Here is a 24,264-nt window from a genome sequence, read left to right on the forward strand (position 1 = left end):
CGGTAGATGCAGCACTGTTTAAAATAGACCGCATGGATCTTAATAGAGCGCTTGTCCTCATTGCGTGACACTGTCATTGAATCGAAAGGGACAGACACAGAGAGGCTTTGTCTCCATAATATTTAAGGCTGTTCTCCATAGTATTAACAACGGTGGCATTTTCTGACACCACAATACGACTTATCAGAATTTACTACCTGCTTTTCTTGTATGAACAAGCAAGGCAGTTTTTGACAAGGTGGCACATTTTGACCTGCATAATTGTCAGAATATGCTACGGGTAGCAAATTCTGACATGGAGGCATTTTCTAACGCGGCAACGATCTGATGCCTGGTTGCTATGTATTTAACAGTGCGCTTTGCAACGCCTTAACAAAGAAGCACCATACTGTCACTAGAATGCCACTACCGCGGATCTGCTCCAGGGGGCGCTCCACCGCCGCCTCCCATTGTCACTGACCTTCTGATGAGAAAGGCCGTGCAGCTGAGCTGATGGAACAGCTCCCAGCAACGAAGCAATGAAAAACTAGCAGAGGAGAGAGAAAGGAAATCGTATTGTTCACCCTTGCAACCGCATGAAACTGGGGCACGAGGAAATCTGCGAGCAGCGATAACAATAATATTAATAAATATCTAGTGAAGCAACACCGCTGCACATACAGGCGTCAACAGTGACTACAGACTGTTTAACCTGTATGGGATCGGCGTCGACTTCTCGAAGATTTCAAGCGACGTTACTGATCTTTGAGTGCTGGTGGTATCTAGAAGCAGGTAAGAGATTTTAACATAGAAAGCAAAACGTGAACCCCCATTCTGAATTGACAAGGTAATAAAATAACACAGTAGTATTCAATACAGATGAGGTAGAGGGGAGTCACAAAACGAACTAAACATCGCGTTGCGCGCTACAGACTTTTGGGACAAAAAATCTGCATTCATCATTTAAACCAGAGGAATGGTTGGAAGGAAAGAGTATCCGGTTTAATTTATTTTCACCGGGCTTTTATTTATTCGCCATTTACAGAAAAAAAGGGTCAGAAACCTGCGAAGCGAAACTGATGAGTATCGATGTTGTTGTACCGATACTGTTTTTGTTATAACGTGTTGGGAACGGCAGTCAGTATGTTCTGCATGTGAGTCTAGCGCCCGGTCCTCTAAAATGTTATAAACATGTTTGTTTAGACTTCTGATTCATGTGACACATGTATTTTTGGACAGTATCTACAATACAGTATAGTTAGGTGTGTGTGTGTCTACGCACTGAAACGATCAAAACAATGAGCAGAAATACAATGCTGTGGTTTGGAGATTTGTTGATGTGCGCTTTGCTGGCTGTAGACCATATTTCTTCCCTCTTACTTTGCAGAATGTATTTGTTTGTGTTGTGGGGTCACAAAGTGACCCTATCCCGTCGCTAGGAAAGGAAGAGAAAGTTAAAAAGCGCGTGTGCACGTGCGCATGTTGTTATGGTTGGCACAAGGTTGCCAATAGCAATGTAACTAGTCGTGTTACATATGGAAGCATGTATAATGATTGTTAATGCTTATACTGTATTTTCAAAGTTGCACTATTTTACTGATTCAAAACTATGCATTTATTTGAAATAATGATTCAATTTTGTCCTTCCGAAAAAAAAATCTAAATAAAATACTGTGAACCTAAACCTAGTAAATAATTAGTATTGAAATAATAAATAAAAATACTTTTTCTAGGAATGCAGAAACACAGGACTCCTATAAGGCTACACAGGACCCACAATCCCACAATCCCATAAGCACAGTCTCTTGGGGAGACGGCAATGCCTCTTTGTGTCTTGGTCCTGCAGGACAGCTGTGCTGCTGTCACTTCCTAGTATTGTGTGGGCTGCCCCCGGCTCTCCTCCACAACAGGGAATATTGGAGTTTCTGTTTCTTTACACAGATTGCTTTACAGAAGCAATATTTGAACGGGGTCCCTACTGCCAAAAGGGAATCGAAAGCTAGGACTTCTGTCCAGTTCATTCTGAATCTTGTCATCTCTTTATTTAGTTTGTTATTTGTTTGGCTTGCCCCAGCAATGCAGAGATTGGAAACTCTGACAGCACAGCAGTGTGACTCTTTCCAGGTTTTACTATTATCGGGGGTATAGGATAGCAAGCTCTGTGTGTTAATAAGCTCATAGTAAAGCCTGGAACGGAACAAACTGCAATGCAATCCAAGTCTCCATCCCTGCAATGTGTCTCATTCCAAGCCTGGTGAGCGGGTAGTTCAGTCTCCATGCTGTCGCCTGTCTGAGAGTCTAGTAAAAAAAAAAAAAAAAAGGCTGCCTACTTACCACTCTGTATCTCTGGTGTGGGTGGATCTGCAGGAAGCTCTAACCTTGATAAGACATCTCCTTCTTCACCCACAGTCTATATTTATGTGATCTAATGCACTTGGAAAGTATCCGCCCTCACACCTCCAAGTGTCTGCTTCAACACTGATGTCTCTGATGACTCTTCCCACTGAACAGCTGACATGTTTTGCTGCATTCCTTTCTTCGTGCTTGTAGATCTCTGTACAGTAAGTCCCAACCTGTGAGGAATGTGCCTCGTGCCTGTAATGGCCTTTTGGAGCCCTCTTTGAGACTGCTGTTATGTTGGAAGGTCGGTGCTAAATCGGTCAACATGGTATTGATATGGCACAGTATAGCGCCTTTTACTGCCCTAGCATCGGATACTGGATACCATCAGCAGCCCCGCTCAGTGTCCCAGGGCATATGCGCTTGTCAGGTCTTAAAGTTAGGAGGTCACAAATTCATGTAATCCCAAAAAGCAATGCACTATTGAACTGAATACGGGCATAACAAATTGAGCAGACTTCCTATCTTGTGCAGATAAAACTACTCTCACAGACATCCTTGTAAGCTGATTATTCATTTATGAGGGCAGTACAGTAGTTGTTGGAAAATATTGGGAAAAGTAGAAAACGATGTACAACAACTGGACTGTGTAACAGGGTGTCTTTTGTACTGTGATTTAAAGAAAGGGTTCATGTGTGTCTCAAACAAGTTGTGCGAGCATGCAAGAGTGAGTGGAACAGAAGCAGCTCGGGGTGCAAGTTTTGTCTACCGAAGCAGGACATCCTTTTGCTAAATAGTATAAGCTTAGCAAGAGCTCGTCGATTGTAATGGAAAGTTTTCTGTGGGCATCCCCTTCATTGCAGTGTGTTATTTTCACCCGGTAGTGGATATTACGTCACCGTGTTTACTGTACAGGTGCTTGCATTGCAAGGACAGGGTTCTGCAGTCGGCTATACTGTTGCTCTATCCTGTATGCTGCAGACCATACAGCCCTGTATTTGTGCTAAACAGCTAGAAGGTTCCCCAGCAGCCCTGACAATAGGGCTCAGGACACCCTGTCACAGCTCTGTTCTGCAGAGAGCACATTAACCCCTGAGCGACTCAGCCGTGCAAACAGCAACTCTGCTACTGTATTGTGTGATTCCACTTTTAGCTGCTTGTTATTAAGGTGCATGTTGGGGACTGAAATAAAGTTTAAAGTTACTGATGTGCAGGATTACAGTGACGGAGAACCAAAGCTGTTTTTTTCTTCTCATTTCCCTTGCTGTGCATGCATATCCCTGGGGAATGGGATATAGTGGAGTGTACATAGGCTATATCTTGAATTGGAGTTCCAGTTATGTGAAGCTTGTTAAGGTCCTTCTGTCTGTGCATCTCTTACACTCGGTGGAATTGCTTTTGTGTGGTATTGAAACTTTGTCTGTAGTATGCGGCCTTGGTGGGAATGTGTTTTTCTAACATGCTTTGGAGGATGGAGTGTGTGTGACAAAGTGTGTATGCGCGTGTGGGGGTGTGTGGGTGTGGGGTGACAGCCTCTCTTTGTTTGCCTGTGTAAGGAAGGGCCGTGTGACTGTGTCTGAGTTTCCTGGCTCACGTGACGGCTTCAATCCTTTGTTTTGTAAATCTGGGAGCAATCCTAATTGAATCAGATTAATTCCCTGTGGGAGATTCATTTTTGTGAGCCAGTGTTCCAGCAGCCAGGCTGTGGGTCTCTGTGGATCAATGATGCACACCCCCACTGACCAAACCCCCCTTCTGGGGCACAGCTTGGAGAGAACAAAGGCCAGTGTTTCTGGATAACAACCGGGAGACACAGTTATGTTTCTTTCTCTAGAACACAAACACACTGGCCGCTGATTTCTACAAACGTTGTCCTCCAGGGTTTGAAAACCCAGCAGTAAAGTTTCAAAACTAGCTAATTCATATTTGGATTTCTCTCTAGGTGCATTATTTTGAGCCCTTCACAAATGTCTATTCTGACAGTCTGTCTGCTTCACTGCAGTACGCTGGTACCTGTAAGTCTCTTAAGTGGGTGATACTGTAACCAAGGCTCTAATATCCATTCTGTATCTTTTGTTAATGTTATCACTGGTTCCGTTATCACAGTGCTGCTTCTGAAGATGGGTTTGTTCTCTGCTTATTCTTTTTAGATTTTTTTGGAGTACCACAATAGATTGCTGACACTCTTTTGCTTCCTGTTCTGTGCAAGAGGTCAATCTCGCTTCCATGGCCTGGCTTATTTTCCTCACTCTGGCAGACCATGGGAGTAGACCTCTGCAAAAGCCCACAGGCTGTACAAACCGACAGCAGTAAATACAAAAACATATGTATTTAAGTTGTCAAATAAGCACTGTTTTAAACTAAAGTGTTTACCGTGAGCCGTGCTGTGCAGTGACACTGTTTCCGTGACGATATGAGTTCAGATCAGGTCGCCCTCTTCCGCCGTTCAGCAACACTGACTCATCTGGTAAGGGGCGGACAGGAACTTCCTGTCAAGGTGATGGGCAGTGAGTGAGATGTGCCAAGGAGAGCTTGTTGATACATTTTAATGCTTGCGCTAAATTAAGAGAATTGGGACTGAGGTCCGCAGAGCAGGTACAGCAAGGATCCGTCCCTTTATGAGAGTCTGTTGAACATGAAACTATCACTATATATCGATTGGAGTGCAGCCAGCCGGATAGCAGTTGTTTAGCTTACTTTCTTTTGGTCTGTTCTCTCTTCCTCTTATCTCCCTCCCCTTCCAGCACACAGCTGTCGTTTATATTGATGTGGCTGTCCTCAAATTGGCAGACAGTTAACCAATTTGAAGACAGCCACATTCCGCATGAGTATTTTTGTCAGAGAAGGTTTTTAACTCTCCTTGCCAAACAAAACAACAATAAATAATGCATTGTTTTAACACAAATACATCTAAATAATAATACAAAAATAATACAAATAAATATAAGGACAGGGTATACCCTGTCACACAAGGCTACAATATATCCTGGGATGGAAGCACTGTAGCTTAAATGCCTCTTTGCATTGAACGTCTGACAGCGATGTGAACATTAAAACACTATAACCTTCATGGTATTCTGTTAATTCAAATTAAAGAAAAGTGTATTTCGCACAGAGTAAGTAATTTGCCACACTTTTGTCCGGTCATTTTTGGGGTGCTTTCTGTCGGTACTGTACATTAACTGGAGATACTGGCTTCCTCTCAGTCTTTACCCCCTGTGATGGGCTACAGCCTTGCGGTCGGCACAGGAAGGAAAAGTCATTCAAAAGCAGCAGGACTTCCCTTGCGGTGTTTCTGAGTGTCCTTGAAGCGGCCGGCGGGGGCGGAGGGGGGAACTGAAACTGTCTCGGAGTCTTGGCTCAGTACGTCAGATGCAATGAGCTGCCTGCTGCTGGGTCTCATACAGCACAAGAGCATGCCAGTGCTGTGCCCATACCGTATGCAGTGGACTTTCTCGTAGCTTGCATGTAAACGAGGCTTCTTTAGGCTGTGTTATCAGCCACCTGACCTCATTGCAGCTGTCATGTACTGTAAATGCTAACATTTGCTAACGCTGTTTACACACTGGAGTTTGTGAGTGTTTGCTTGGCTGAGTCGTGGTACAAAGTGTAAATGGGGCAGGGACTTTGCCCTGCATCTCTTATCTCTGGCTCCCTCCCACTTGCTCTGCTAAGGAAGGACAGTGAACCCTTGTATGGAAGGTTTGGGGTATTGACTGTTCGTTTTAAGATGTTTCAAAAACATCTTAAGATCTTTTAACCAAAAAAATCCCATGGACATCATTTTTGTTTTGAAGATCCATGGTCTTTATTGTCGTATCACTTAATTCAGTACACAGCATTGAAATGGCCCCACCTCAGTGAAACAGGAGCAATTCCAAAGCATGGAAGTCTTATATCCCCCTCAGTCATACATTTTTTTATGACATTTTTAGAAATTAACAGTTTATGTGAACTCTTTGGAGTTCGAGAAGTTGCCCTTTCATAACTTTGGGGGATACATAAAGGAAACTTAACATAGTAGAATTGTACACATAGTAACTCAAGGAGTTTGTTTTTTTGTTCCAAGATTATGTAAAGCTACTGTACTAAGTATAATATTAACTTTACAAACTTTTTAACAGCGCTTTCCTTCTGCAGGTCTCCAAGCCTGATGCAGTTCCCTAAGAGCCCATAGCGCCCCCTGTCTGCAGTCTCTCGCACTCCCCCTGTGGGATCATGTCGGCGGCACAGACACAGAGCGATGGCGATCAGCACTGGGGCTGTGGGGAGTTGGGGCTGAGCCCCCGTGAGCTTGTTCTAGCTGAGGCCCTGCAGATGGAGTACGACGCCCTATCCAGGCTGAAACAGGACCAGACTCCCCCTGGAAGGAGTGTGGGGCAAGTGGGCAAGCTACCCATGTCGGTGCCCTCCATCTCCACACAGACGCACGGGGCTAACAAGAAACTCAACAACACCACAGGAGGAGGCAGTGTTTCCCTACTGAAGGGGCTCTCGGGGTCCGATCCCAATCTGAACCGGCACCCCCGAATTCAGGAGAGCCTCTCCAACCCTTCAAGAATCAATCTCCAACCCCGGGACACGTCAAAGGAGCCCATCTATATCCTCGATCGGCCTTTTAAAGACGGAGGCTCGTCTCTGCTACTCCCCAAAGACATGACCTCCCATGACACCCCGCCAGCCGTTCCCCCGCGCCTTATCCTCCCGGACCTCGTGGTTCCCTCAGTCCCGGCCAGGCGGAGCTCCACTCCCCGAGACATCAACCTCTTCACCCCCGAGATTGAGCAGCCCAAGCTGTGCTCCGGGGAGGAGGACCAGCTTAGGGACTATCAGGAGCTCAATGAGGCCCTGGCCCAGCTTAATGGGGACTTCCCTCACAGCAGCAGGAGGAGGAGTGGGGAGACCTCCGGGAAACCAGTCGCCCGCAGCAAGACCCTCCCCCCGCAGATACCCCCCCGCACTTACCAGCCCCTCCGCCGTAACAACAAGGACAACCGGAGGGTCTCTGCAGACCCAGTAAGATGTCGAGCAATGCTTGTTTCTTGGTGATAGTATAGGGGGTTTATTGGCTTGCATGCATTGCGTAATGCAAACCTATACCTGTTCTGTGAATGGAAGATGTATACCCTTGGTTACAAAAAATAGATGGAATATTAAAGTATTGTTTCTCTGGTTTCTCTCTCTCTCTCTCTCTCTCTGCTTATAATAAGAATAAACTTGGCACTTGCCTGAAACTTTAAGTTAATGACAAAGGTGGCAGTACACTATAGATGAGCATTCTAGTAAAGCTTTACCGTTCTGTGTAGCACACAGGGCAGTGCATGCAGACTGTGGCGACTGTATAACACTAGACCCGTGTTAATGAACGCACTGTGTTAAGTTGAGTGTGTGTTGTTTGCAGGTGACGCTGCGTTCCAGGGTGCCTGGCTTTGGCTGTGAGCTGTTCCAGGTGTCCGAGGAGAGAGACGAGGAGGTGGCTGCTTTCTGTCACATGCTGGATGTGTAAGAGTCTCTATCTGTCGCTCTGTATTGCACTACTCCTGTATATACAATCTCTTCTACAGCAACTGTACCTGTCCATTTCAAGAGCATTTCTTACATTCTTGTTAAAACCCATTCATTGTTACACTGTAGCCCCCTTCCTAATTTTCACCCAGATCTCTATCTGTCTTGCTTGTTCTATCCTGTGTGTTCACTGGAGCTCTTTCTTACCTTCTGACCCTGTGTATGCGTTGGCAGGCTGCGCTCAGCTTATTCCTACACTGACTGCTGCAAGAACCCAGGCTTCGTGTGGAGTCCGGCCGTGGCCAGAGATGACCAGCAGTACGGTCATGGCGTGAGCATGAAGGTGACCGTCGTGAGTGACCACCACAGAGAGCCCCTCACCTTCACCTGCGATGGTAAGGTCTCGATAAATGTACCCTTCATCAGCCTTCACTGTGCAAGAACCTTTGCTGCAATGGGCCCTATTCTAAAATAGTGCTTACAAGCATTCTCTTAGGTTAAGCACTGGCTTTAAAAAATAAGAATAAGTAAACCTTTCTAAAACAGATTAAAAGGGTTTCAGGAACTTCAGACTTGATTTAATTCCTCAGAACATTGCTACGTTCCTACAAATAGTCATTAGGATTCTGTAAAACACTGCCCAAACACTGATCTAGTTTTAGTTTTTTCCTTTGCTTGTGATCCAGTAGCATTAAGAAGATATTTTTAGGTACAGAGCCTTCATTTTATTATTCACTGTGCCAGTATTGTGTGAGTAACGCAGTGTCAGTGAGATGTCAGTCAGGAAATCTGCCAAACAGCTAGTTTGAAAGCATATGCAGTTGCACTACTACAACGTACAGTGTGAATACAATTTTTTTTAATACAAAAAAACTGAATTTCACAGCACTGGAATCTATGTCATATGTATTTCTTCGCAAACAGTGTAACTGTTGTATACTGGAAATTCCCTTTAATTAGCATGCCATTCATTTGAGCTAATTTCCTATGCCCATTTAATACAGTAAAGCTGTACAATCTAGCAGCCAAATAAGTGCAAGCCATGAAAACTTACAGGTGCACATGGTGGAAAATGCAACAATAAGTAAGCCCACTTAAGGGAACTACCTCTGTGTGTCTAATATGCATCTCCTCTCTTAAAGGTGGCAGCATTAAACAGTATTCTGTTATATAAAACTATCAATTACAGTCCAGGAAAACGATGGTACTGCATCCGTTCTGCAGGCTAGTTTTCATATTGTTATATGAGATCCCCATTATAATGAGCAGCCTGTCGTCCGTTACATTCATATAAAATGCACTCCTGTTTTTTTTTTTGTAGGTCTCTGTGCTCCTAGTTTAACATGCACCGGTGTTCACAGTTCTGTCTCTTCCCCCTCTCCTTCTCTCTCCACCTCTCCCAGGCTCATCCACTGTGGACCTGCTCATTTACCAGACTCTGTGCTATGCACAAGATAACCTTGACTGCTTTGATGTAGACGACTTCATTCTCAAACCCTGCGGACTGGAGGAGTTCCTGCAGAAGTAAGCAACGCTCTCCCCTCAGTAAACCATCTCGCAGCCCTCCACTCTGTATGTTGTGCTATGTAGTGATTTCGGCAGATTGGGGCTTCAAACTAAACTGTGCTAGGGTGCAGTGATACAGGGAGTGCGGCTAATATAGGGAACTCTTACTGAGAGATTATAAAGTGTGATCTTTTCAGTTAAGTTTACTACAGTTATTATTATTATTATTATTTATTTCTTAGCAGACGCCCTTATCCAGGGCGACTTACAATCGTAAGCAAATACATTAAGTGTTACAATACAAGTAATACAATAAGAGCAAGAAATACAATAACTTTTGTTCAAGCAAAGTATAAGTGTGACAAACCACAATTCAATAATACAGCAGATAATAGTGATAGTTACATCAGGATATGATTAAATACAAAGTACTACAGGTTAAACACTTGGCAGATTACAGTATTCTGAAGTACAGGATTAAATGCAGTAAAATAGGGGGCAGATGAGAGCAAAATAAAGCACATTTACATGAAGGGTGATAGTGTCCCAGGATACAAACAGAGGAGTTCTACAGGTGCTGTTTGAAGAGGTGAGTCTTAAGGAGGCGCCGGAATGTGGTCAGGGACTGGGCAGTCCTGACATCTGTAGGAAGGTCATTCCACCACTGCGGAGCAAGGGTGGAGAAGGAGCGGGCTCTGGAGGCAGGGGAGCGTAGCGGAGGTAGAGCTAGTCTTCTAGTGCAGGTGGAGCGGAGAGGTCGAGTGGGGGTGTAGGGAGAGATGAGGGTCTGGAGGTAGCTGGGTGCAGTCTGGTCAAGGCATCTGTAGGCTAGTACAAGAGTCTTGAACTGGATGCGAGCGGTGATCGGGAGCCAGTGGAGCGAGCGGAGTAGTGGAGTAGCGTGGGCGAAGCGAGGCAGAGAGAACACCAGGTGGGCAGCAGAGTTCTGGATGACTCAACGTTTTTCCATTTATTATGTGTTCAAACTGAACCCAGGGATATCGGGCACTAAATTCATTCTTCTTGTTCTCCTTCTTCTGTTCAATGGCTTGTAGGGGCTATTTTGATTCCTAAATTCTCCCCAGTCTCTGCCTGTGAGTGCTATGTTTTTTTAGCCGCAGTTCTGTCCTGAGGCCTGTCATGTCATAGGAGTAGGGTGGTGAGACAGGAAGCTTGGCTGGGAACTGCCAGCTCTCTGGTCAGAAGCTTGTTCACGGGTTAGTGGTGCGGTTTTAAAACAACAAACCATAATTTATGTGACTGATTAATTACACTATATCCTTTGGGACTTTTTTAGATACTCTTGGGTTCTTGTTAAAATACAGCCTCCAACAAGTACCAGTACTGGAATATTTGTTGGTGTGTGTGCAACTTGGTTGTGACATTTTTTACAGCATGTTCCTGATATATAGCTTGTGTGTCACACTCATGCATGTCAAAGTGAGGGTTAGTCTATCGTCCTGTATGGCTCACAGAGAACCGGAGGCAAGTAAAGGAGGGAGGGAAGGTCTGAGGAGGCGATTGCCGTCGCAGCTGGCTAGTGCAGTTGTGTTGCAGGAAATGTGGCGCTACCAGATAACCGAAAGGTTACAGTTTACCGTCATGGGAGGGAGGGACTTCCTGTGCTTAACGGGACTATTGTTCTCCCTCTGTCCGTGCCAGTAGAGCACAAATTCACAATCTCTTTGGCATGATCATTCAATAATATTGCCATAACGAGTAAACCTTATAACATCAAACTTTGCAAAACAGCCAGCTGCTTTGAAAGCAATCTTGCAGCTGTACTAACTGCCTACTGTACCACACACTTTTAGTAGGAGCAGGATATTGCTGCATGCTTATAAATTAGTATCCTTTCATTTAACCATGTCACAGAAAAAGAAAAAGTGAAAAAAAAGCCAAGTAGTTCAGGTTAAGTTCACTATAGTTTCTAAAGAGTTCCTGAGCAGGTGCAACGTTTTTATGTAATCCATAGCTACAATGAATATTTTTAATTTCTCTCTCACCCTTGTGTCTCTAACCTAACGTGTTCCTGTGTTTCAGTAACCAGATGCTGGGCAGTCATGAGTATATCCAACAGTGCCTCAAGTTTGACTGGGAAATCCGGCTGAGCCTGACAGAGAGGAGTGCTGTGTGCAGGGAGCTCGCCAGGAGGGTGAGTGGACCAGGGGGTGGTGGTGTTCCAGTGGAATCAGGGTTCAGCTGTAAGACTAGGGGTAGTACTTTTTTTGTGACTTTCTAATTGGTTCGTGTGTTACTGATTGACAGGAAGATGATGACAAATCTCTTTCCACAATGAATCACAACATTCTGCTACAGGAGAGACCGATCAAACAAACCGTAACCAGGTAAGGCCACATACACTTAAGGGATTACTACAGGGCTCTGTGTAAAATCCGTGACAAAGTGAAGGTTTTTGTAGTAGGGTGGGAGACGGTTGTATGGAAGTACACTTGATGATGTTTCTTGCTCTAGCTATTATATGCATGTAATCGTGTTGTATTCTTTCATTGACAGGGAGGCCCTGACGCTGCTGCTTGATACCTTCCACACTGAGGGAGAGTGCTTCCTGCTGGCTGAGGTACTGCTCGTAGTGGATCAATGTTTCAGCTGTACAGCGCCCTATCGGCTGGTTTCGCAGACCCCAGACAGCACTAATCATGGAATTCAACTTTGAGTTCTCTCTCCGTATCTCTCTTGCAGGCAGACTTCCCCCCTCTTGTGGAGCGCTTGGTTCAGTCCGTAAAGGCGCTGTGCAACTCGCTGGCAGCCGTCGAGACCCCCGACATTACCAACGCTCTGAGCCTGCTGCCCGCCTGTCCCTGCCGTCTGCAGCCCCGAGTCCAGAAGGTAGAGGGCGAGAGCGTGTGTGTGTGTGTGTGTGTGTGTGTGTGTGTGTGTGTGTGTGTGTGTGTGTGTGTGTGTGGCTGTGAGCAGCAAACACATTTTAGTTTTATCTTTTATTCTAAGAACAGCAAAGCTTTGCAAAAAAATAATATTTCTGAATTCCCCAGCCGCGGTGTGGTTTGTGTGCGTAGTGTGATGTTTCAGTTCTCTCTTCTTCGAATACTGTGTGTCTTGACAGCTGTGTTGTCTCTCATCCCTGACAGGATGTGGCAGTGCTGGCGCAGAGAGCGAATCGAGGTAATGAGCCAATCCACTTTTATTTAGTCATTTATTTTGAAGCTTTTAACCAGGAACAAGCTAGTTGAGATGTATCTTCTCTTTAAGCATGTTTAGTTTCCTCAAACTGTGTTTAAATAAACATTAAAAACAAATGGTTTGTGACCAAGAGTCTGCAGCAGAGGGAGATGTTAGTTGTGAGGGTCAGTTGTTTGGCACTGTTTCATTTCCTATTCAAAGTACATTATCACGTTTCTTTTGGTCAACCCTCATATCACTTCTTATAATAGCTTCTTGTACTTTGTGTTGCTAAGCAGTCTGTTCTTAGGTGTATTTTATAGTGCGGTGCATTGATATAAGTTTTCAATCCATTGCATTCCTGCAGATTTCAGATTGTAGTGAGTGTAGTCTGATGCACAGACAACAAACCTACAATCTTCTTCTTTTTCTTCTTCTTCTCTTCCTCCTTCTTCTTCTTCTCCTTCTCCTTCTTCTCAACTGCTTTTCTTTAACCTGAGAATGCTTATTAATAAACAGTATGCTGTCCTATACTGTAAGATCTGCTGTGTGAGCTGTACCTGATGTCTGACGCTCACACTCTTTTCCAGAGAGGGTGGTGGAGTCTCTGACGGCCTCTATCCTGGACCTGGTACAGCTGTACTGCGCCACCTTCAACTCCAACTTCTACACGGCCATCCAGAGCAGCCGGCTGACCGCGCCCACGCAGGAGGCAGGGCTAATCAGCAGCCCGCTGTCCTTCAACATCTACGCAGCGCACCGCATCCCGATCACATGGGCTGCCAGGTACAATCACGGCAATAATACCCAACCCACAGGGCACTGCTAGACATTACGGATCAGATCAACTGCGACTGTTCATCATTATGGTGCTTAGCAGGGGTAGCATTACTCTTTCAGTCAAAGTTTGTGCTTCATATGACAGGTGTTTTTATGATTTGGTGCAAACCCTTTCAATTAAATTAATTCCAGCTGTAGAGACACAGAAAGGAAATAGACGGCAACCCCCAAAAGTCCAGGTCCACAATCAAGGTTTCAACAAAACAAACTTTTTATTCTTACAAAATTTAGCTAATTTTATATAATATATATGTTTATACATAGACACACTCATATTAATTTCAACCTACCATTCTACCCCACCCCCTTCCATTTTGATTGGCACAGTGCTGCAGTTCCCACCCCTGCCTGGAGTGTGACTGAATAGTACGACCCATCTCATTTCCATTCCCTGGGGTGCCTGGCCCCGCCCCTTGATCCTTGGGGACTCAGCCATTGTTCCCCTCTGAAATGGATGCTGATTGATGATTGGTGCCTGACAAAGAAGGCAGCCTGGGAACCCTGCGTGGCCTCTGACCTCTCTGACTGAGAGCGGCTGGCTGGTCGCTAGGCACCTGTCACATGGTGTGGGAGGGCAGGCGTTGTGTCGCATGCCATCTGTCTGTCAGGAGGGGGAGGGGGGGCTGGCTGTTCACTGATCACACAGTAACCCCCCCCCCCCAAATCTGCTCCCACCCTTCTCCGTCCATCCCTCCTTCAGCCCTCACCCTATCCAAACTAATACAGTGTGGTGCTCAAGAAAGATGCTGGATTGCACTCTCTATTTAATTAATAGAGAGGCGCTAACACAAGCACTGGCAATATGCGGTTTCCCCACATGCCACCCTGGAAGGAACAGTCCAGGCTCCATGCCAATCCAATGATGGCCAATTGTGCAGCATACTGTAATGTGGTGTTTTACTGATATGTGGATTGAGACCAAACTCTATTACACTTGTGAACCAAAACATCTACACCTATTGAGGTTTCCTACATTAGAGCAGCCTTCATGTCGATCCAGACTTATCAGAGAGTCCGCCATGCTTTCATTACAGCACCTTTTAATGTACACGAGTGGATTGTGTATCTCTCTCTCTCTCTATCTTTATTTTTTAAATAGTTGCAGTTCCCTTCTGATTTTCTTCTGTCTCTGTTTCTGTTTGTCCTGCAGTTACGAAGGTTTCCACCTGTCATGCTCACTGAGTCACGGAGGTGTGGAACTCTGCAGCCCTCAACACACCAGCAAGCAGGTCGTCAGCAAGTACCTGTTTCACCTGGTGGTGTGGGACCAGAGGTGAGTCTGAGGGCTGGGGTCATGGCTCCTTGGTTCATTATAGAGCATAACCTGCTGTAGATGGGTAACTCCAGACCCTTTTAAATATGAATGGCTTTTTTATTTGCTTCAGAAGCTCCAGAAACTGTAGACTAATTCACACTTCTGGGGTATTGAATATCGCTGGCAACAGACATCTAGTGGTGACACTCCTGCAAGGCAACACAGTTATGATGACACCTTAGTACACATTCCCGAGGGTGTCAGGATCAATCTCCGACTGACTTACTTCTATTTGGGTTCAGAGTAACAAAGTTATTCAGTATTGTGGCCCCAAATTTGTATATGTATATGTATTATCGGTGCCCAGGAGATTTGTCTAATGACACACATGAGCACATTAGGATTACTATTTGGATTACCATTTGGACCAAATAGCGGGTCTGTCGCCCTCCCCTTTAATCCCACAGGTTGGGCTGAGCGTCCCTTTAAGTTCCCTGTCCTGGGGTATCGGGCCCGCAGATGTTTCCAGCCCTGGATAAACTGGGGCAGATTGTTTTGGGCTGGTGTTATTCGAGTGGGAGCGTGCGTCCGCAGAATGTGGGGCTGGAAGGCAGGTCCAGTTCTGACACCACGTCTCCGATCCCATCTGCAGTTGACCCCGCTGTGGCTTTCTCTGTGTCGATGTTCGCTCTGCAGACCTAAACAGGAAGTTACATGGTCTTGTCCATACCCACGTCTCAAGCAGAGTCAGGATTCCTTTTGTTTAGGTTTGGCAATCTCTATATTTCTCTCTCTTTCTTTCTATCCTAGGATCTGCTTCCCAGTGCAAATAAACAGGTTGCCGAGGGAGACGCAGCTGACGGTTACCCTCTATGCCATGCCACTGCCACCACCGGGGGGCGCTGAGGAGAAAAACAAGCAGCGGCGCAGCGCAGAGGCCTTGGGCTGGGTCACCATGCCACTCTTCAACTTCCGACAGTGAGTCCAGTAGACAAGCAGCATTGACTCATTGGAAAAACAACTTGGACCAAAATGGCCCCGAAGGAGTTACTTTGGCAGTAAAGCGACACATTTATCAAGAAAAAAGCCTACTGATTCAGTTTTTGATTGGGAGTTGGGGGGGAGGGGGGGGTGAGCACAGCACAGACCAGACAGGACTGGCAGCAAGGGAAACATTCTTGTACAGTTCAAGAAAAAAAGAAGCTACAAATTAAAAACAGAATTGCTGAGCAGGAAAATAAAGACGTCTTGTTTTCTTTTGCTTCAGAATTGGTGCTTTTTCTAGTAGTTAGAACTTTGGTGCATATTCCTGGTTTTGAAACATTTATGACTTATTTTGAAAGGGAAAAAAAAGCGCTGCAGTACTTGCCATGCAGTTGATTAATTTTACAAGCTGACATTTTTAAATCAGACTCACGTGACCCTCTGGTCTGGTAGGAGCTCTGTCCCTGAAGAAATCCTGGCCACTCCGGAGGAATGCCAGGGAATCTGTCGGCTTTCCGGTTGGTAAGCTGCCCGGAGAAATGGAGCAAAAAGCAGCTGTTTCCAATCTCAGCCCTGGAAGAGTACGGAGTGTGCTGGGGAGAGCCCCCACCCCTCTCTCTCAGTATCTCTTTATCTCGCTGGTTTTCTCAGCTAGTGTCCCTTTCCATCAACGCAGGATCTCATGAGTCTGGCTTCAGTGCTTTCAGATTCTGCAACTTAATATATTAGTTTACAGGGCCTGGAACACTGTGTTTATGATTACCCTATTAGATTACATTCAAAACTGTTTCCACTGGGAACCTGCTTTGAGTTAGTATGCAGTGCTCAACAAGGTTTGCAAAACAGGTTGTGATGGGGTCTTGCTGTGCGCTCATTGAGCCTCTGGAGGATGGTCCTTCCTTGCAATAGCTTGCTCCTTGGGATTGCACCCTGCTGTCTGGGCTGACGCAGTGTTTGTCTTCACAGTGTTCTGGCGTGTGGGAGGAAGCTGCTGGGACTGTGGCCTTCAACCCCAGAGAGCAGGAACACTCGATCCAGCAGCCCCAACTTCAGCCAGCCAGACAGCGTCATCCTGCAGGTACCCCCATCCCCTTACCTACCCCCTCTCTCTGTATCGCTGTCCCGCTCTCAGTATAATGCAGTGCTTACTGTAGTTATATCCGCCTATTGTAAAAGTATTCAGACCCATCCCAGGTTTAGTTTTCCTACCCTTATCAATTTATATAACCTGTTGCTAATTGATCATCTTGCAGCTTTTAAGTATCTGATGCAGCACAGGTTACAACCAGTTTACCAAAGAGTCTGAATCCAGGAAAACTGATCTCAAGCAAGGCTATGAAATTATAATTAATACCCGGGTATTTTCCAGTCTGGATACCCAGATTTATTGCATTCAAAGTTCTGCTTCTGTTAGTAACAGGACATGGATTCGTAAGGGCAAGCTTGTGAATGGACACTATTGTGAGGGACTCCTGCGGTGGCTGATGAATAGATGGATTAACAACACTGTTCTGTCTCTGAGCTGCATGCTCTGGGATCAACCCGGGAGAGCTTGCGGCCTAAACGCTGCACCCCATCATGCTTGTGGGAATAGAAAACCAACAGTGAGGTCCTAGAACAAGCTTCCGGGAACGTGACCTTTGAACTACAAGCTGTCCCAGTTAATCGGTGGAAGTACGATGCAGAAAGATTTGTAAGCAGCTGATAATGGAAGTGTGAATAAGAATAATCAAATACTTGTGATTATGTGTGAAAAGAAATAGGTGGAGCGCAAGATGCAGTGAAAAGTTTCAGTGCTGTCTTCTGAACTTGCCAGCGTTCCTGCCTTGCTCCAGATGAGAGGGGAGGCTGAACAGCTGTGTGGATAGAAATCAGACACTGCAGAACAACCGGCCTTCATAATGCAAGAATAAAACCCCTGTCAGACTATTGCTGAATACCATAATCTATTCTGTATTTACAGAAAGCCAGTATGAAAATGTCCTCATTTTTTAGTAAACGTTTAGTATGCACTACCCTTATTGTAGTGCCCTCTTTGTGGTTAAGACAACGGGAGAGTCCAGTATTTGCATTCAGGACATACTGTATAGAGCCTGTATTTGTCTTGCATGGTGATGTATTACTTGCAAGCTTGTTGCATCTTTATTTCTTTCAGTTATTCATTTTTTCTTCCCCTCAATCACTTTTTCTTCTCTCTCTGCCACTCTTCTTTTTCAGGTTGATGATGTGGCACAATGCTTTCCGCAGTGCTCCAGCCAGCCACCCTCCACTCTCTCCTCCTTCCCTCCCTCTTGCCTCTCTGACAGGACCAGCCTCTCTCTCTCTCTCTCTCTCTCTGCCCCTCCCTCGGAGACTTGTTGTATTATTAGCACTTGTAACATTATCACTTCCCCCAGCCCCCTTCTTCCTTTTGAAGTTTGCAATATGCAGATATTTTGCAGACAACACTGAACGAAAAGTTGCTGTTGTTTCACTCTCAGGTTCTCTGCTATTCATTTTGTAACATCAGCGTGGCATTTTCTAAGTTAAAATAATAGGATTTAATTAAATTTAATTAATTTAGTAATCTCTTTGAAATTCCCTAATACCTTAAAATATATAATTTGAGCACACAACAATTACAAAAATGGACAAGCAACCCCTGAGTTTGTGTCTCAGTTAAGTGCCCTCCAATAGAAACCCATCTCTCTGTCCCACAGGTGGATTTCCCCTCATCCTCTTTTGAGGTGCGCTTCACCACCCCCCCGCCCGCCGAATTCAGCCCCCAGTACGAGTTCAGCCGTCTGGACCGGGACAGCCAGAGACAGCTGCAGGACGTCCTGCACAAGAAGTCCCTTTTCTGGTAAGACTCCTGTTTCCGAAACGGCACAACTGGTGCCTTTCAAAGCAACAACTAAATGTAAAGTAATGTTAATCTTCACAAGATCTGGTGAGGGGTGACTTGCTTTGACATTTTAATGTTGGTGTTGCTCTTCGGTATCAATATGTTTTGCAGCAGAAGAGCTGTGTAATGGAAGTATATTGCAGTATTATATTGGGTCATTGTTCCTGAATTTTTAATCCCCATAACAGAATCAGTTCTCTGTATGTATTCCCAGTTCAGAGCTGAGGCATTCCCAGCGCTATTCAGAGTGGGGAGTAGGGGGGGGGGGGGGGAGGTCATAGATGGGGAATCTGAGAGAGTGATAGAGAAATGGAATCTGAGATGGAGGGGGAGGGGTGTGGTACAGTATAGGCAAAGGGGCCATCTGTAAAGGAACCTCCCTCCCCCTCCAAGATATATCACCACCGCCATCCCAGTCTGTGCTTACAACAGAACGCCTTGAAAATCACTTTTATCTAGTCGGTGTCCAGCAAATACAGAAATATTTAAACAAAAATACACCTATAACATGTTGTAAAACCGTTACTCATCAAAAACAGCTAATTAATGGTCCGACATGGCTTTTAAAAATTCCCCCCATTGCTATGTTCTATGGACAGTCCCTGATTTGGGGTGGTTATTCAATACGGGACTGGCTGTGCTGCAGGGCTGGTCACACCCTGGGGGGACATGTGCGTACACACACACACACACACACACACACACACACAGACAGAAGGTCCAGGACTCTGTGACTCAAGCGGTGTTGTTGAGTGCTCTAGCCCGCCTGCCGGCCTGCTTGCTTGCAATCTGATCCAGGCTTGGCTGGTGGAGCGAGGGGAACGGGACACTGCTGCTCAGGGACTCAACACAAAAGGGACCGTCTCCAACGCACCCCCTCCGCTTCGCAGCTGGAACAAAGAGACAGAGAAGCCAGGGGGAGGAGCCTGGCTCACATCACCGGATGGGAGGGGCATTGCCATGGACCCACCCAGAAAGAGCAGCAACATGCCTGGGTCTTTATCATTATTTCATCCATAACTCGAATAAGTCTGGTAGATAATGTTTCAGCTAGTGCCTTTATCAAACCATGTAATAAATACAACGATGAAGGCAGTAGCGGAAATGTTTGTCTGCTTGGCTTATTTGCTTATACATTTATTATTATTATTATTATTATTATTATTATATGTATGCATGTATCTTTGTATATGGCTGTATGTATTTATTTATTCAGTTGGTTATTGTTGATTTTATTTGATAAATGTGCCAAAATGTATGTAGAATATTGCAGCTAACATGACATTGAATCTATCAGGATTCAATGTGTTTTCTAGTACTAACTGTACTGTGTAAAGCAGGTGATCTTCTACAACAGGTGCTCATAAACACTTTGCACCTGTATGTATGGCCACTCAGGTGTGCCTCTTCCTGTCTGATCTCACCTGGGCTGTGTGATTCAAAGGGGAGTTGAGAAAACATGCTGACAGAAACAGTGCTTTGACTCTCCTGGCTCTCTGGCTTTAAAAGGGCTCCATCGCCCCCTGGCGGAAAACCTTGAAACAGCAGCAAAGTTCCACCATCTCCTGTCAACTTAAAATAAGTCCATCAAGGGACAGGAACTTTTAAGATGCAAAAATATCCATTCCAGGAAATGCTTTAAGCACTATTCCGGTATTCATCATTATATACACTCAACATTTTATTTTTTTCTATTTACAGCTTGTATTTTTCTTTTTGTAACTGGCTCTCTCTGATTCCCCTGCCTATCGCACCCCCCCACCCCCCCCCCCCCCCGCCTTTCTAAGAGCAGTCGAAAGTGTAATTGCCTTTCTAGTCCTGTTGCCCCCATGTCTAACTGCCCCTCTCTCTTTCTGCCCCCTCTCTAGGCTTACTCAGGAGGACAGGAAGCTGCTGTGGGAGAAGCGCTATTTCTGCCACGCTGAAAGCGGCTGCCTACCCCTGGTGCTCGCTAGCGCCCCCAGCTGGGAGTGGGCTTGTCTGCCTGACATCTACGTGCTGCTGAAGCAATGGGCCTGCATGAACCACCTGGACTCTCTGGGGCTGCTGCACGCCATGTAAGACAATCAGGCACACACTCACAAACCTAGAGCATTAGGAGACGGGCTGCATTTTATAGCAAGAGGGATTAAAAAACAACTACACTACAAGTCTGCTTTACAAGAATAAAACCAGTGTGCGTCTTGAGTCGAAATATAAAAACTAAGAAAGAGTGTCAGCATTTACTTAGTGACTATGCTCTCTATTAAAAAGAATTGAATTCATCCTCCAGTCTTTCATGAAAACTGCTCTACCAGGAACATTAACCCCTCTCGCTGTGTGTAGATTCCCAGATCAGGAGCTGCGGCGCACAGCAGTCCAGTGGATGGACTCCATCTCAGACCCTGAGCTGCTTGACTTTTTACCCCAGTTGGTGCAGGTACGGGGTGGGGGGGGGTAGTGAAGGGTCAGGATTGGGTTGGCTTGGGTTGGGTTGGATTGGGGGGGCGGGGGGGGGGGTGATTGAAGGGTCAGGATTGGGTTGGGTTGGGTTGGGTTGGGTTGGGGGGGGGGGGGGGATCTTAGAATTGAAATGCATTCAGGATTTCAGATTTGTTATAGAGACCTCATGCTAAGGGATCAATAGGTACCTGTAAATGAAAAGCTTCCTAATCCTAATGAGGGGTGCATTCTCCTTCTCTCCCACGCTTTGCCCAGGCCCTGAAGTACGAGTGCTATCTGGACAGCCCTCTGGTGAGATTCCTGCTGCGAAGAGCCATCGGGGACATTCGCATCGCACACTACCTGTTCTGGTGAGTACTGACACAGCGCCCTCTGGAGCATCGGGTGAGTCAGAAGATAAGAACAGTTGGGACTGGACAGCTGCAAATAAGATCTGGCCTAGCAAAAAAAAAAAAAAAGAGGACACCTGAGCAACTTGATTCAAATTCAGTGACGGAATGACTTACCTTCATAGAATTTAGCAGTTTAATTTAGCTTTGTACATACTTTCTTTTCCAGAGCTGTACTCCACGATCGTTCATTTAATATCCTCCGCAGAGTGTATTGAAATCTCACTGTCTAATTGAGAGATTCACAGGGCTGGATGTTTAAAAGCCTTGGAGGGTGTCCCCACTTCAGACCCTCCCTCTCTCCCCTCTCTCTCCAGGCTGCTGAAGGACGCCCTCCAGGACTCCCAGTTCAGTGTGCGTTACCAGTACCTGCTGGCTGCTCTGCTGTGCTGCTCGGGGAGGGGGCTTCGAGACGAGTTTGACCGGCAGTGCTGGTTTGTCGGTATCCTGGCCAAGGTAGCGCAGCGTGTGCGAGAGGCCTCACCCTCCTCCCGACAGGTCAGTGCGCTAAACCATACTATACACAGCCAGAGCTGCCGCTATGGACAAATGTTTTGCATCACCCTATAGAATAAACTCATTTTGCTTTGTAAACAACCCACAAGGTTACTTTTAAGGACCCAGGAGTGTCTAGTTGTTATCTTATATGAAACAGGTTTATTTTCCTTTCTCCCCTTAAAAAATGGTGCTAGTTGCAGTTTGAAGTAAAGACCTTGATAAATCTGTTCCTTTGTATGTACAATAAACAGAATTTTAGCTGACCTTTTTAAAGCCCAACGCAGGTGAATTCAGTGCAGTGTAAAAAGCTCGGGTCCTTATAGTGTCGTTTGTTCCAGGCGATTCTGCGCGAGGGTCTGGACGAGGTGGGGCAGTTCTTCACAGTCAACTGCACCTGCCGCCTCCCTCTCAACCCCAGCCTGCTGGTCAAGGGCATCAACATCCCGGTAACTATGGGGGGACAGGATGGGATGGGAACTGTGTGTGGGTCCGTCCATGAAGACCGTTTGGTAACTTCTCCAGAAGAAACTAGCATCCAATACTCCCTCACACTCCCCCTCTCGCTGTCTCTGTCTCTACAGTGTGGTGCAGTGTGGAGTAGTGGTTAGGGCTCTGGACTCTTGACCGGAGGGTTGTGGGTTCAATCCCCAGTGGGGGACACTGCTGTTGTACCCTTGAGCAAGGTACTTTACCTAGATTGCTCCAGTAAAAACCCAACTGTATAAATGGGCAATTGTATGTAAAAATAATGTGATAACTGTATAATGTGAAATAATGTATAATGTGATATCTTGTAACAATTGTAAGTCGCCCTGGATAAGGGCGTCTGCTAAGAAATGAATAATAATAAATAATAATAATCTACTGCTCGCAGGCCTGCTCCTACTTCAACTCCAATGCTGTTCCTCTGAAACTGTCCTTCCTCAACGTGGACCCGCTGGGCGACAACATCAACGTAATCTTCAAGGTACACGTTGCATATAACAAAATTCATTGAGGCACGTTTAAGGAGCGTGCAAGTTATAGTTGTTAGTACATCTTAACAGCAGTGATTAAACTGCAAAAACATGGCTGAGCCAGTCTTGTGCGATTTAGTTATGTTTGACCCACCCCTTGTTGGCTTTGTGTCCAGTCAGGGGATGATCTTCGCCAGGACATGCTGACCCTGCAGATGATCCGCATCATGAACAAGATCTGGGTGCAGGAGGGGCTGGACATGAGGATGGTCATCTTCCGCTGCTTCTCCACTGGCCGCGGACGAGGTGAGAGACTAAACCCTGCCATACGAAATGAAACGGGAGCTCTGTTACTGCTCTGTAGTACCGGAGGCAGCAGTGGTAAACGTGTAATAAATCTCACTCTCTGTTTGCATTGCAGGAATGGTGGAGATGATCCCGAACGCAGAGACACTGCGGAAGATCCAGGTGGAACACGGAGTGACCGGCTCCTTTAAGGATCGGCCGCTGGCTGACTGGCTGCAGAAACACAACCCCAATGAGGACGAGTACGAGAAGGTGAGGGGGCCTGTCTGCTCCACCATCCAGAAAATGACAGCGTTGTAGCAGGGTCATTTGCAGGGGTAGAAATAAGACTCCCATTGCATAGCAGATACATTCCTGGTTATGAGCTTAATAAGACACACCTGAGCTTGTTACCTGTACACTAATCAAGCTTGTATTAAACCCTGGAATGGGTGAAACTGCTATGCAATAGGAGTCTTATTTCCACCCCTGATTTAGTGATCTTGTTTCCCTGTGTGTTTGTCTAGGCGGTGGAGAACTTCATCTACTCATGCGCAGGCTGTTGCGTGGCCACCTACATCCTGGGGATCTGCGACCGACACAACGACAACATCATGCTGAAGACCAGTGGGCACATGTTCCACATCGACTTTGGCAAGTTCCTCGGCCACGCGCAGATGTTCGGCAACATCAAACGGTAAATAAAAGAGAATATCTGTCAGCAGAGAGTACTGTTTCTAGCAAGAGATGCTTAGGAATAGATGATGATGATGATAAAAGGATAGGGCGAAATAAGAATATTCCTCTTCTGAGAATAGTAAGTGTTCAGCAAGTGTGATCTGGAGTTATCAGCAGTGATATTAGCTATGTGTTTGTACTGTTCCTGTGAAACCGTGTGGATGAGTGGCGGAGTGACGCGCTCTGGTCTGTCTCATGTCTTGCAGGGACCGGGCCCCCTTCGTGTTCACCTCGGACATGGCGTACGTGATCAACGGGGGAGACAAGCCATCCAGCCGCTTTCACGACTTTGTGGACCTGTGCTGCGAGGCTTACAACCTGATCCGCAAGCACACACACCTCTTCCTAAACCTGCTGGGGCTGGTACGAGAGCTGAGGCTGACTGCATATCTAGATAACAGTGACTGGAGATCACGCTGCGTAAACTGTTATATTCCCTGGCACACTAATGATTTAAAGTGAATACATACGCATAAGTTAAATATTTAAGGATAATAAATGTCTGCCGTAGATTATAAGTAC

General features: G+C 45.9%; 1 protein-coding gene across 1 annotated transcript in view; it reads left to right on the top strand.

Moving 5' to 3' along the window:
- Positions 1–389: 389 nt before the first annotated feature.
- Positions 390–24,264, top strand: part of LOC117397391 (phosphatidylinositol 4-phosphate 3-kinase C2 domain-containing subunit beta-like) — a 32,177-nt gene continuing 8,302 nt past the window's right edge. The window contains exons 1-25 of the mRNA XM_059003570.1: positions 390–771; positions 6,460–7,335; positions 7,721–7,821; positions 8,059–8,219; positions 9,228–9,348; positions 11,374–11,485; positions 11,599–11,678; positions 11,848–11,911; positions 12,034–12,180; positions 12,441–12,474; positions 13,062–13,257; positions 14,462–14,584; positions 15,377–15,544; positions 16,517–16,628; positions 18,250–18,392; positions 20,303–20,491; positions 20,760–20,853; positions 21,132–21,226; positions 21,583–21,763; positions 22,102–22,209; positions 22,638–22,730; positions 22,896–23,025; positions 23,141–23,277; positions 23,532–23,701; positions 23,949–24,105. Coding sequence (XP_058859553.1) covers positions 6,538–7,335; positions 7,721–7,821; positions 8,059–8,219; positions 9,228–9,348; positions 11,374–11,485; positions 11,599–11,678; positions 11,848–11,911; positions 12,034–12,180; positions 12,441–12,474; positions 13,062–13,257; positions 14,462–14,584; positions 15,377–15,544; positions 16,517–16,628; positions 18,250–18,392; positions 20,303–20,491; positions 20,760–20,853; positions 21,132–21,226; positions 21,583–21,763; positions 22,102–22,209; positions 22,638–22,730; positions 22,896–23,025; positions 23,141–23,277; positions 23,532–23,701; positions 23,949–24,105 — 3,714 coding nt within the window. The 5' untranslated portion in view covers positions 390–771; positions 6,460–6,537. The remainder of the gene's footprint in view (positions 772–6,459; positions 7,336–7,720; positions 7,822–8,058; positions 8,220–9,227; positions 9,349–11,373; positions 11,486–11,598; positions 11,679–11,847; positions 11,912–12,033; positions 12,181–12,440; positions 12,475–13,061; positions 13,258–14,461; positions 14,585–15,376; positions 15,545–16,516; positions 16,629–18,249; positions 18,393–20,302; positions 20,492–20,759; positions 20,854–21,131; positions 21,227–21,582; positions 21,764–22,101; positions 22,210–22,637; positions 22,731–22,895; positions 23,026–23,140; positions 23,278–23,531; positions 23,702–23,948; positions 24,106–24,264) is intronic.

The sequence above is a fragment of the Acipenser ruthenus genome, chromosome 29 (assembly GCF_902713425.1).
Source record: "Acipenser ruthenus chromosome 29, fAciRut3.2 maternal haplotype, whole genome shotgun sequence".
Classification (NCBI taxonomy): Eukaryota; Metazoa; Chordata; class Actinopteri; order Acipenseriformes; family Acipenseridae; genus Acipenser; species Acipenser ruthenus.